This window comes from Pleurodeles waltl, chromosome 10, assembly GCF_031143425.1.
Source record: "Pleurodeles waltl isolate 20211129_DDA chromosome 10, aPleWal1.hap1.20221129, whole genome shotgun sequence".
Classification (NCBI taxonomy): Eukaryota; Metazoa; Chordata; class Amphibia; order Caudata; family Salamandridae; genus Pleurodeles; species Pleurodeles waltl.
The window spans coordinates 211,389,508-211,404,136 of NC_090449.1; the positions used below are offsets into that span (position 1 = coordinate 211,389,508).

At 40.5% G+C, this 14,629-nt stretch overlaps 1 protein-coding gene across 1 annotated transcript in view; it reads right to left on the reverse strand.

Moving 5' to 3' along the window:
• XYLT1 (xylosyltransferase 1) overlaps positions 1-14,629 on the reverse strand; it is a 644,618-nt gene that overhangs the window by 403,368 nt on the left and 226,621 nt on the right. Inside the window, exon 2 of the mRNA XM_069210190.1 lies at positions 1,942-2,461. Within this exon, the coding sequence (XP_069066291.1) occupies positions 1,942-2,461 (520 nt within the window). The remainder of the gene's footprint in view (positions 1-1,941; positions 2,462-14,629) is intronic.

Genomic DNA, 14,629 nt, shown 5'->3' on the forward strand with positions numbered 1-14,629 from the left:
TTGGGGTGGGGTTGGGGGGGTGGGGTGAGGCATGCAGGATCAATGGGTGCCTGTTACTAATGACTTTACCAGGAATGCCTTTACAACGAAATATCGTTGTTAAGGCATTAGTGGTAAAGGGATTAGTAGTAACAACGAGGTCGGTGTTCCGAACTCGTTGTTTAGGCACCTGTTGTTTTGTCAGTCGGTATTCCGTCGAACAACCTCTAAAAACACCACATGAAATGTTTTCCTGCTTCACAAAGATGAACTTTGCCTATATTTGCATGTGGAGATATCATTAGAGCTGTAAATGTTCTGAAAAGTATGAAGGTGTCTCTTGAACTGGATGCTACTCAACTTGAACATTACTGTGCAGTAAGAACCCACTAGTACTATGCAATTATGAGTTAATCCCCACAGAGGAGGGAATATATGTGCACATTTGGCTTTATCAGTCAGAATTCTCCACAATATTCCCAGTTCCATGTGGGTTATTGCTCACATTTACCAGCTATTCTGAGCAAGTGGCGAATGTGACCTGTGAGGGAGGTGGGGGTTGGAGTGATGGGTTGAAGTGGTAGGGTGAGGAAGACAAAGAACACGGATAAGGTGGCAGCATTGCATGCTCCCCCCTCCCCTTCCTATAGATAAAGGTGCAAGGGAGCAGACACAGAGGTTTGGCTGCTTTTGCACCCAACACCTCAAGCATTTTTATTGGGTGTTTTTCCTGCTGATAAAATCAGGTCCAGCACTGTCACATCTAGTAAATTCAGGTGCAGGAACACTGGGCTAGTCAGCGCAAAGTTCCCCATCAGGTTTCCACTCCGCTTAACTTGTAATCAGGCAAATAAGATGCAGACCCGCACAGTCATAACTTTGTGGATATTCACAAACACTTACAATGTTTTTCCTACACTGTTCTGAACTGTTAAAATTACTCTTAAATGAACCAGATGTAAATGGTGCATAAACTGCAAAAATGTAATGAGGCTTTTGATTTTCACGGCTGTGTGAGAGAAGGCCAACTTTCATGTCAAAACATGTTTTTCTTGCCAAGCATCAGAAAAGAATGTGTATTTGTGCACAATCAAAGCTTTTGTTATAAGAAGCATGCTAATGTTCTACAATGCACAGAACACAGAAACAGAAGCATAGGTTCAGGAGTGTGTATAGGGTGTTACTCCTCCCTAACACATGTATTCTGCAATAGATAGTTGGCAACAGGTGCTCTCAGACGGGTATGGTGAGGTGTCTGACGGATTTCACCTAGGATTTATACATGCACACACAGGCTAAAACACATAAATGCACACACTCTCTCATCTCTGTTTTGAAATTCTTAACAAATGTTGGTCATTTTACAAAATATTTTGTTTTAGGTACCGCTAAAAATCTGCACTGCTCTCCTTTTCCACTGCCCCTAAAGCCTCCCTCTTGTCCTGCTTCTCAGATAATGTCTCTTAACAAGATAGGCCAGTGTGATTGTGTGGAAATCTGAAGTTCACACCACGCCAATCTTACTGACCAAGCTACGCCCCTGCATAAAAAAGTAGAAGACATGCAAGCATGGAATGAGTTCTAAAGACATGAAAGTATTGGAGTTTTCACTAATGTATTTTTTCGCTAACAGCCTGATTTAGTTCTCGGTTGAGGGGTTACTCCATCACAACAGTGATAGATATCCCATCCACTGAAAACTAAATACCATAGAAAACAATGGTATTTAGATTTCGGCTCATAGGATATCAGTCACGTTGAACAGAGTAACCCCTCCGCCAAGATCTAAATCAGGTCCTTAGACATAAATCGTCACACTCTGTAGAGGTACACATGCATTAGAATGTACAACGTATTTTAAGGCTCAGACGCTCAGTGCTGTCAATCGAACACTGTTCATGTTCCATTAAATGTTTAACTTTCACAGCAATTTTTAAATGATCTAATGCAAGAGTGGCTTACCCTCTAGAGGACAGAACCGTGGAACCTTCTCAGGCATCAGTTTTCCTTGCCTGTGCTGGCAGTAGATGTCAGCAATTTCCTGGCGACAGTGTTTGGACTTAGCACGTGATAGGGCTGAGATGGCCTCCTTGCCTGTTATTTCACACTTGGGTGGAAGATCATACTTGATTTCCGGAGAGCTGTTCCCGCTCTTCTTGAGGTGGTGCTGTTTGGTAGGCCTGTGACTCTCCTTCAGGTAGCTGCTGTTTTTGACCGTGCGGTCGCCATACTGCAACACTTCATTTGAATTCTTGCCCAGCAATGAGTTTTCCTTTACTTTCTCTTCTAACTCCAGTTTTCTTCTTAAGTGCTCTTTTTGTTTACTAAAAGGTTTCTTCACCAGTTCTGGCTGGTGCTTTTGTTTTTGAGTTCTGGGAGCAAAGTTACTATTATCAATATTCTCAAAGTCTTTTGGAACTGAGTTTTCATTGTTGCTGTCTGTCCGCATTTTTTCTTTAGGCCGATGAGAAAAATAACCACCCTGGAAGAGAGAAAGAGAATACAAGGTTAAGGCTTGAGATGCATTAGCAGTTATTTGAAAAGGTAAAACATACGTGTTTCTGTTTTAATGGATTCTATAAATACAAGTTATGGCATTCTATGCAGTATATCCCTGATGATATTACCCTTTCCTGGAATGCTAATGGCCACAAGCAGAAGAGGTGGCATTTGACAACCTTAAATCAACCCTGCCTGGGAGTTAAGATAGTCTATAAAAAGAAATTAGGCAGGAAGTAAAGTGCAAGCTGTAATTTATGGGAGTGCTAAACTGGTGACCAGTGATGCACGGTTGAAGCCTGGTAGGGCCACAGATAAGTGTCACAGAGTTTTCCGCCGACTGGTAAATTATACAGTAGAGTCAGCTGGACCTTCTCTTTTAGTGACCTGGTTCTGTTGTGGACATTTAACCTCCCTAGAAACCTTATAGCAATGCAGCCAGGTACACCAGTGCTTTATGGAATGTTAGTGTGTTGCATAATTTACCCAAGTTACAACAGTACGTAATTTGAACTAAAATAAAAGTAATTTGCATGACAGGTGCTTATTAATCAGCATGGCTCACCCTTCCTTTCTTTATCCCTTGCTTCATTTTTTATTTTATCAATTGAATTCATTTACTCTTTGAGTCACGCTCGGCTGCTTCCATTTTTGCAATTTGTACTTGACTTCAACTGTATTATCTGGTTCTCGCAACCTTCTTTTACTAATTAATTTTTGCTTTGTTTATTGTTTGTTCTTTCTAATCTCCCAAGTAGTAATTCAAACTAGCTGTTCTTTCTAAGCCCAATTTCCTATTTATTATTCGCCCATTCATTTTCCATGTTTCAATATTCTTAGTATTAGTTTAGCCTGAATTCAATTTTCAAGCTCATTTGAATTATTCCTTTCCACGTATTTGCTTCTGGTTTACTATGTACCTTTTCAATTCCATTCTTTATTTGGGTTACATCAACATTATTTTAAATAGAAAACAAAGTTAGAACTCAGTCATATCAAACTTAAACAGTGCAAAGAAAAGTCTCATTTTATCAACGTGTTCTGTTCAATCCAAATCATAAGAAAAACTGTGTCGGCATACTGAGATAGCATTCGGGAAAACTGAGTAGTGTGTTGGAAAATACATTAAAAGCAGATTTTATTGACCCCCCCCCGGAAACTGCATATGAGGTTTAAAGAAATTAAGCATAATCATGAGATTTAAAAATAAGAAAGGAAAGGAGTCACCCATTCATGCCTTCATTTCCTAATGGACGGCAGTGATGTTGCAGCCACCAGGCACATGGGTATCAGTAGTTCTGGGGGTTCCTTGGCACTTGGCCGCCGGGGTATTCTGTCTGTCTTTTACTATCCAATGGGCCTATTTTCCATAAGTGGGACAGGGGCCATGATACCCTTACTTTGCCACTGCCAACAACAGCAAAAGAGGTTCAGAAGTCTCATCGTCTCTCAGTGCTTCTACCCTTCACCCAGCATAGCTGAAAGTAATGCAGCTTTCAATTTGGTACATGTTCCTTGAGGATGTGGAAAAGGGAAGGTTTGAAGGAAAATGGAAATAGAAGGACAATGCAGCACTCACAATTTTGCGGTGATTTAATGTTGACTTCATTATCTTTCCTTTTTCTATCCTATATAGTCATGAAAAAAAGCCTCTGGCCCATTAGGTGAGTCAAATGCTGATCTCCAGCTGAGTCAGAGCACATCAGACTATTTTCATTTTTTAAATAGCATTCATGAGAGGTATGCATTTTCAAACGGTTCATGGAGCTGTGTAAAGTCTATGAACATCGTGCAAGTTCTTTTTATGACTGCCATTGGCAAATTGGCTATTATTACTCATGCCTGATTGGTTTTGATATGCTATGTTGTTTATGACTAATCCGTATTGAAATCATAATCATTTGTGGCAACAGAACATTTGAGATTCATTTTTATCGTCATCTACTAGTAGCCTCTTAATTCCAATAGGGCCTTTAATAGCATTTACTGCACCAATGCGGAATTATAAGTTTATCATTACGGGTATTATAAAACCGTCAGTCAATCAATCAATCAATCATTCAAAAAAATGTATAGAGCACACTACTCGTCCGTGAGGGTCTCAAGGCGTTGGGGGGGTAAACTGGGGGGCAGGGAGGGTCACTGTTCGAACAACCATGTCTTGAGGTTCTTTCTGAAGAGCAGGCGGTCTTTGGTTTTGCGAAGGTTGGTGGGGAGGGAGTTCCAGGTTTTGGGGGAAAGGTAGGAGAAGGACCTGCCTCCTGTGGTGGTGCGTTGGATGCGGGGGACTGTGGCTAGGGCGAGGTCGGCTGATCAGAGGTTGCGTGTGGGAGTGTGGAAGTTCACTCTTTCGTTGAGGTAGGTTGGGCCGGTGTTGTGGAGGGATTTGTGTGCAAGATGCAACCCACATCCATTCAAAGTTAGCAATTTTAAAAATGTCTGGCTCTTTTTTTGCCCCATCAAAAACTACAAATGTGTCAATATGTCAATAACGTAACACATTCCAAAACAGTTCTAACAGTCCTTGGGCAAGCACGGATCGGAAGGTGAAACCAGCTAAGTTATTTTTCACTTTTGTCTGCAGGATCATGCCATACCTTTCTAAGAGTCTCTCTTTATGTGCAAAGATTATCAGGGGAAATGTTGCTGTGCTAATCATTGGCTCAACATTTAAATATTTGCAAGAATTTGTCAGAATGTGCCTCACATATTTATGTAGCAGTAACAACTCACAGTTGGCAAACTATAAAATGTAATCAAACTTCAAAATGCAAATCTTAAGAAAGATTAACATAACTCTCATCTTGCAAATGTTTTAAAGTGCAGCTCTCTCTTCTTTCATTATTCTCCGAAAGCCCTCTGGAGGATTTCCCGCCCATATTAAATGCTAATTTCTTTCTTTCAAAATTCCATTGGTTTCCTAAAAATGCAGAAAAAGCTAAAAAAACGAAGGTTTATCAAAAACAATATTTCACACATGGGTAATGATTGCTAGGCTGGAAACTCATTAGTTTGCTGCAATTAGAATTTCCTCAGAGGTGCAAATGCTGATGAACAGTAAATAAAGAAAGACATCTGCATCCGCAAAACCATCCCACAGCGTTATTATTTCAGTCGTTTGAATGGGCTGCATATTATCCCACAAAAATGCTCAAAGAAAATTAAAGCAGCTTTTTCTCATTTCTTAAAATATTCCCCTTGCTTCATTTGAATAAAAACACTTTTGATTTTATGGTCTGGCATGGATAATGTATCTTCTGTAGCACAGGCATGTAAATAATATTCACTGTTTTACAATGAAATAGAAACACCCACATGGTATGCCTTCCTCCTCTACTGCATTTTAATGTTTTAGTTATGTGTATGATTACTCTAAACATATGTTAACATCATATAAAACTGGTGTGATAAAAGATCAAGGGGCCTATTGACAAAGTCATTTCTGAGTACATATATTGGTATTCCTGTAGCACACTTTTACATACTGTCACATGTATTTGTGAATCGGCCCAAAGTATGTAAACTGGGACTATTCAGGGAACGTTCAGACACAATTAGCACAAATAGAGATGTTTCCTTGCACATTTACCAATACAGATTTGGAAACGTCAGGGCTAATTTACAAATGCAAGAAAGAGCATGTAGAAGAGTACTCCTGTAGCAGTACTTTCCGTGCTCATAAATGCTCCTTTGACTTGGCCCTCAGCGGCCCAATTCATGTAGAAAACTGTAAAGTGTGGGTGGAGCCCTACGACTCTGGATGGAGGTTCTTTTAGGTGTAATATATGGTTATGGCTGAAAATATCTTTGTGAAATGGATTCTAATGCTTGAATCAAAAGACTGGATTTGATTAAATCATTATACAGCCTTTCGGCCTTAACTGTTTGACCTAGTGGGAAAATGAGCCTTATTTAAATTCGGAGCATAAGTAAGGCCTAAAAAGGCCAAACGGTTTCATCCTACATTTCTACTGTAGGAGACCTCTATGATACCGTTCTCCTTCAAATAACTGTTATGGTATCAGAATGGGTTCTTGATATCTATATTATTCTATATCATGACCTCCTATGAAACCTCAACTTTTTAAGGATGGTTACCTGGGATGTTATTTGTATTTGGTGTGAGGGCCTCATGTCAAGGTGTGTGCAGGCCTGTGAAATAATTCCCGTATTTTGCTGAAATAACATCATAGACAGTATATTCAATGAAAGTCATAGTTTCAGCCTGATTTCCTTCCCTGCATCTAATTACCTTCTGAGCATGGCAGTACATTTTGATAATGGCACATCCAAACTTTACTGCTGAGCTGTACCACTGTCCATTGTTGATGAAAGGTTAAACCAAAATTGTATTTTAACACCCCTAATACCATAGTGTGAGGCATTTCACAAAAGTTATCTCTGAAAGACATATTGCATGAGTATTGTTTAAGACAAAGAGAATATTTTTCTCTTAGCAATATTAATACCGACAGCAGCAATGAAATTCATTATTATATCAATAGATTAAGGGCCAAATTTGCAAACCTCAGCTTTTTAATTTAGGAATAGATGACTGTTAAACCTATACATAATGGTTCTAATTTATAATGTCATTCTGTTTATCCTGTATTCGCAAAAAGAACTGTTGATGGACAGAATGCTGAACAATGTCAAACATTCACCCCAGTCACAGATCTGGGCCTAAATCCATTGTGTTTTTGCTTGCCACACCATTAAAGACTGGACCCAGTCATATGCAAATCTGTCCTGACCCTGTTCCCCAGGGGAACAGACCAGCCCGAACTGTCTGGCCAGGTCCTCTCTAGATGGGAAAACAAGAGGTATGGGACTGGTTTTGGGGTATCACCCCATATCAGCCAGGCTAGCTTGAGTCCGATGGCATAGCAAGCACGGGACCCACATCTGAACATACCCATCCACTTAGGGCAAGAAATACAAAAAAACAGATGAAGAATGGAATGCTGAACAATTTCAAACATTCACCTAGTCACAGATCTGGGCCTAAATCCATTGTGTTTTTGCTTGCCACACCATTAAAGACTGGTCCCAGTCATATGCAAATCTGTCCTGACCCTGTTCCCCATGGGAACAGACCAACCCGAACTGTCTGGCCAGGTCCTCTCTAGATGGGAAAACAAGAGGTATGGGACTGGTTTTGGGGTATCACCCCATATCAGCCAGGCTAGCTTGAGTCCGATGGCATAGAAAGCACGGGATCCACATCTGAACATACCCTTCCCACTTAGAGCAAGAAATACAAAAAAACAGATGAAGGATGGAATGCTGAACAATTTCAAACATTCACCCAGTCACAGATCTGGGCCAAAATCCATCAATTTTTGCTCGCCACTCCATTCCAGTTTGGACCCAGCCGTATGCACATTAGTCCTGACCCTGCTCCCCATGGGAACAGTCTAGCCTGAACTGCCAGGCCAGGTCTGCCCTGGACTGGAAAACAAGCATCCGGGGACCTGTTTCGGGGGTGTCACCCTTCATCAGCCAAAGTAGGCTTAATCCAGTGGCAAAGTGAGCACGGGACACACATCTGGGCATACCCTTCCCACTTAGGCCGACAAATGCAAAAAGAACAGATGTTGGACGGAATAATTAATCCATTGCTTTTTTCGTGCCACGCCATTCCAATTTGGACCCTGCCATATGCAAAACGTTCCTGTCCCTGCTCTCAGCCCAAACTGCCAGGCCAGGTCCTCCCTGGACTGGAAAACAAGCTATGGTTCTAAAGATAGTAAATAACACAGGTCCCAAATGGGTGGGGGCAAGAAGATGAGGAGCAAAGGTAAATGCACTCCATGTAGGGACGATCTGAGATTACAAGACTAGTAAATTCCAGTTTATTCACAAACTGCATGAATTCCATACTACACTTCTTAAAAGCTTTTCTTTGTCGTAATATTTCAGAACATTTTCACTAGATATGGCCTGAAGTGGTTGCAAGTGAACTGATGGGATGACAGGGATTATTATTAATCAAAGCATCCAGTTTAAGAGAGTTCTGACTTGTAATGGACGTGCAAGAACAGAAAGGAAGCTTCTGTGGTTCAAGGAAGTTGGAGTGACTACAACCAAAACAAATAGGGCTCAGATTTACAAAGTATTTGCAATAGTTTTGCATTACTTTATTAACGCAAACTCAATGCAAAGTGTAGTGGTGGTATTGACAATTCAATGCAAATCACAATTTGTGTTGGACTGTAATAAAAGCAATGCAAAGATATGCAATGTGCTGCCTTGAATTACTTTGCTTCAAGGGGGCATTCCATGAGTGTTGCACTGACATTACCATGCAAACAAATACTGTATAGGTTTTGGTGCAAATTCCTGTGTACATAGCACTGTGGACAGGGATTTGTGCTAAACTCCTGCACCTCCTTGAGGCATGAGTAATGAGGAGAAGTACTTTAATCTCTACTCAGTTCCCCCTCTTTGCATATGTTTTTAAATCTATAGCACACATTTAATGTGGCCAATACCTTAAAACGTAGATTTTTCCTAGAATAGACTACTTCCTGTACAAATACTATGGGCCTAATTTACAACAAACTGGCGCATCAATCACAATGCACCAGTTTGCAAGCACCACCCTGCACTCCCCTAACAACACCATGGTAGCGCTGTATTCACAATACAGTGCACCACAGTTCTCGTGAGCACAGCTGCGTCACAATTTCTGTCACAGTTGTGGCACATCCCTGGGCTGGCGTCAAAAAAATTGTCGCTAGTCGAGCAAACCTTGGGGAGGCCCATTTAAAACAGCCTAGCGTCACTTTGACGCCTGCCCTTGAGCAGGTGTTAAAAATTACACTAGAATGATATAGTGAAATCTTGTAGATTTCACTGCACCATTCCTGTGGGCCTCATAGCAGGGGAATAGCTTCCTTGCATTCATTATATCTGGTGTAGGTATAGTGTGGCACAACTGTTTACAAACTACAAACTTGTGCAATGGTCTCATTGAACCAGTTTGCAAAAATGGCTGGGTGGGGGAATGTTTTGCACCGCCCTAGCATAAAAAAATGAGCATTTTCAATGCAACGGGTCTCGCATTTACTCGAGTTAGAGCTATTAGCATTGTAAAGAAAAAAACCTAAGGGCGATCGCGCTATGTAAAATGCAGCGCGATCGCGCTGCGTGGAAAATAAACAGATAAAGTAGTCTGGACCCCAGGCTGAAAACATTGAGCCTCGCATGTTTTTAGTAGTTTACTGGTGCTGTGTAGGTGGGCTAAACACCGGAAAAGGCATGATGTATGCATGTCTTTCACAAATTAAAGCAAGCGGATTTTAAAAGGAAAACCCACAAACCAATGTAAGTGACTGACGTGACATGGGCGTGGTTTGAAGCCCAAAGAGAGATTAAAATACGGGACGGAGCGCTTTGCGGTCACCCATAAAAATGAAGCTACAGAGCCACAACATAGTGCAGAATGGCACAAGCGTATCGCTTTGATGCATGATTGCCAAAAGTGCCCCAGTTCCTGGAGAGAGAAGAACAGTGCCAAATCTTAGCAGAGATAGCGCTCTTCTGTTCTAGCCCGTTCACACAACCCAACGCAGCAAATTTACTTTGATATATGTTGCATGACTTCTTAATAAATCTGGACCTTGCTTCTGCAGATGCAAAACGTTCTCAGGTCTATCCACACATACGAAAGACACGAAGAGTGTGCTGTCATTTGTAATCACTTTAATTAAATTGTAGCTATACGCAATGGTTGTATCAAATGGAATTCTGGCCACAGAAGTGAGAATGGATTAAAAGTTTCAGCTTATGCTAAAAATAATTATTTCAACAAACGTCAGCTGACTCAAGAACCTTTGACAGATTTGCAATTACTGTAGATTTTATCAAAAGTGCGTGTATGTAACTAGCTTTGGAATCATTTCCATGGAAGTAAATTGTCAGGGGCCAAGTACACACTTTACAGATGCTTTGTATGAGAAACGTCAATAGATAAATGTCATTCTGGAAACTAAGAAATCAAGCAAATCAAATGAAAAAAAACAACCAAGACATTGTGGAGAAGCACATTTCATTTAAAGTAGCATCTTTGCAGCGTATACTCCAAGGAGAAAGCTAAGGAGAACACCTTTGCAACAAGGAGTTCACTGAAAAAATATTTTTTACAATCACTTTTCGAACAAATGAGGTTTTCTTTAGAAAGGTATCCTTGCATTCAGCCAGATCATTGTACCTCTTCCTTCTAAAGAAACCTAGGTCAAGGCAGCTAAAGCAGAAACTGTAGCCACAAGCCTGGTATCCTCCTGAAACAAACAAAGGCATGGCTCCTCAGAGTTTCAAAGGATTATTTATTTTAAATAGCAGACCTTGGTTTATTGTTCACGTTTGCTGCCAGTGAAATTGAGCTCACCGACTACAAAAGCATATTTATCACATTCATATGACATGAAAGTCCATAATTTAGAATGCAATATTTAGTACAACATGACGGAGCAAGATTCCAAATTACAATTTATGAACGGGCATAGATGGCTTTAAGTATAATAAAACCCAAGCAGTCTGACTGCTGTTAACTGTGCCAAGGGGTAAACACCAGAGTAAAGCCAGAACTGTCTTTATGAGAGTGAGTTGTGTGAAAGTATGTCACGTTCACTGGTGGCGATTAAACTTGTTGTACCTTAGTCAGTCAAATCTAATAATCAGGAAAATCAGGTTTCTTTTCTGTATAGTAAATGTTTAACTCATACATTCCAGGGGAAAAGTCAGGGCAATGTAGCAGGATGTTGTCAGTCTGATTGTCCGAAAACCAATACTTCCAAACATTATTACTCTGAAGTCCAGGATTTGAAGTGTTGGAATTTCCTGTATAACTATTATTATATTCACTTATAGATTAACTATTCTGTATGGTGGTGGATCTGATATTGTCAATCGGTTCCCCCTTGGTGACTTTATGCCAGTGAAGGTCAGTATGCTGTGTAGATTAAATAAGCGGTAGTATAATGTTTTACTGTGCAAACAACACATGAAACACTAGATCATGCTCATTTGACTGTCACACATATATACACATTACAATCTCCTTCGAATCTGGTTTCTTATATACGATCAGGACTCAGAGGTCAGTGATGGCGCCGGACATTAGCCAACGTACCTGTGTAACTTAATAAGTGCAGGAAATTTGAATGTGTAAATGAAATAAATGGTAGGATAAAGTTATACAGTTAGAATTAAGTCGTTTTTACCAGCTCTTGAATGATAAAAAGAATACAAACTTCACTCCTGTTTTTTTCTTAAATGTCTGCCTCCTTTGAATGTGGTTTCATAATCAGAGATAGGTCTTGGATAGATGCCACTTTGTCCGCCGGGGCCTCTGGTTCACCCATCATGTCAGAAAGAAGACAAGCAGGGGTGTTAGAGACAAGACCCAGCTAGGGATATCTCTTGCCACAGGCGGCCAGCTGATCATCATCGCGACACACATGGTTGAGAGCCCTGCATATCCAAATAGAACTGTGGAAGGGTATTATCAAAGGATTATCAAACTACTATAGTTTAAAAAATACTCAGAGTTTAAAAAAAAAAAACTCTATCAGGGTATTGGTTCTTACTTTTAGGGTTTGGGAAATATCTAGGGCTTTAGTGATCCATTAGGATGCTGGTGAAGAAACCTAAAAGTGAGAAACAAATCAAGCGGAAAGTCAGACACCTAAAAGTTCATATGTGTCTAATGTTCATCTGACAAGAGTGCATTTCCTTTGAGTTATTGCCGCCATTTTGCCCATTTCTGGCATCTTATGATTCCCTTATGCCGAAAAGCTACGTTAATAGTGTAGCTAGCAAAAACATAAAATATAATAAAAAATCACTAGCCTCAAGTCCTAAAACTAAATAGAAAATTTCTGATACTTTCGAAAGAAATTGCAGTTCTGGGTCCCTCAGCCAAGCATATGAAAGCCGCTGTTGATCACAGATTTCAGAGAATGCAATCACTGCTTAGTCGTGCAGTATAATGTATGCCTGCGAGACCTGAAGCTGCAGCGCACATACTTCAAGCAGTTGCCAAAGGAACTGCCGCAGTCAGATGCCTGCCACTGCGCAGCCCAGATATCAAGATGCAGCTTTCATCTGAAGGACAGTTTAACGCAAGCTTTTAGTACTCGGCATTCACAGTGCGTGGGTCAGGAAAGTCTGAACAAGTGGAATAATCCTGTCTGAACCTGAAGACCAAATACTTTCTACAATGTGAGTCTGCTGATGTGAAGTTTATGATCTGAGAATGTTGTAGAAAAAATATAATGTTTGGAAAAGATGCATATACAAAAAGGGTCACTACAGGAGCTGAGCAAAAACCTTTTGCTTTCAAAGAGTTTTGTGTTCAAGTGAGTAGCGCTCCCTTCGAGTATTCAGGGAACTGAATTGTCTCCCCTCTATGACCTTCATACTGGACTACCCAATGGGATCTTAGAAGGAGGTTGCTGTTGACCATTGACGTCATCAGGATAAGGCAGTGTTGAACAAGAAAGAGTGTTTGCCATGAAAATGACCCTGCTCAGAAATCCCTTAGTGACACCTGGAGCATTCTGTGCTGGGTGAGAATATTCCTCCTGAACTCTCCTCTACTGATCTTCTCTTACTTTCATGTCAACTGGTGGCATTATTCCTCCAGGGTGACCTCAGTCACTTGGATGGAGCGCAACTTTAGTAGTCAACATGCATCCTGGGCAGCAAGGCCTTCTTACCTGCCTCAGAGAAACATCACACCTAGGATCTGCAAGAGGTTTACAATTCGGAGTAGTGTACAAACCAGCAGGGACATTTGTTTAGTTTAGCATAAAATAGTTAGTCATTACAAATCAGCTAAACCTGTACAAGTGGTAGCTGCTTTGCCCAGAGGTTATCCCCTGAATTACACTTTGGACTTTGCTTCCCTCTACATTTGGCTGGTGAGTGGGACGCCTGATCCAGATGAGTAGATATTCAGTTCTGAGAATTCATTGAGAATCATTTTAAACAAGGGACGATTTGAAGGCAAGTTAAATATGTACGAAATATCCAAAATGTACTAAAAAAAACACCCTTTTCATAAATTTCAGTACAATTTCATCCGGGCTTAAAGCACCCACTGATGTTATTTTTTATTTTCTTCTGCTGTTCCTTCTGCTGTTATTAAATCAGCATTATATCAATTTTGTGTGAGACCCCTGCTAGAGTGACGTGGCTAACTCAACGGTACACTGACACAAACAGACATATATAGAGATAAAGACATTTTATTAATTCGGTAATGTGTCAAGAAAATGACGAACATCATGGACTACACAACTCTTTGCAGTCTGTATATGCTGTGTACATTAGGACAAATCAACATCTTCAAACGTAATGATAACTAGGTAACTTCTACTCTAGACATTTGAGGCAGGATGAGATTAAATTTGATAAAGTCCATGAATTAAAGTGCAAGGCCCAGGGGAAAGCGTTCTGGCTTGAAAGGACAAATACAATGCCAAAAAGAGCAGATGGAGAGGAGTCAGCAAGTGTTTACGCAGATTGCGTTTTCTATATGCTTTCCCATTTAGCTAGAATATACATTGTTTTTTTTAAATGTCTGCTTGTTTTCCAAGATAGCTTCATTGTTACTACTCCTCATATACCATAAAATGTTATTCATGAACCTATGTGTTGCAGACTCAGCCAAGTGTGGAGAACGTAAAATAAAATCAGTGTGATAAGGTTTATACAGCTCTGTCCGAAATTTGCCACAGTAGTGATCCTGTCCTTTGTGATTGGTGAGATTTTACTGCCCATTTCTGAAAAGTCGAGGGAGCAGATTCATCATTTTACAGGACGTTGTTTACACAAACGGCGTGCTTCAAAACATGCACATGTCCCAAGGTTTATTTGTCATGGCTCTCCCTTTGATGAGCAAGAAAACTTGAAAAATGGGGAAAACTCTTATTTTTTGCACAGTTACTATTAACCAGAACCTAAAAAGAAGTCATCAGCTGTAGTTCAAGCTTTGCTCTGCCTCACAAGTACAGCATGAACAGCTACAAAACAAGTTTACCTCGCAGCTAGAATGCAGTAGCAAGGTAAACTTCACTTAGACCCAGGGCGGGATCAGCACAAGCAGGGCATTGCGGGCAGCCCTAGCACTGGTAAGTAAGCT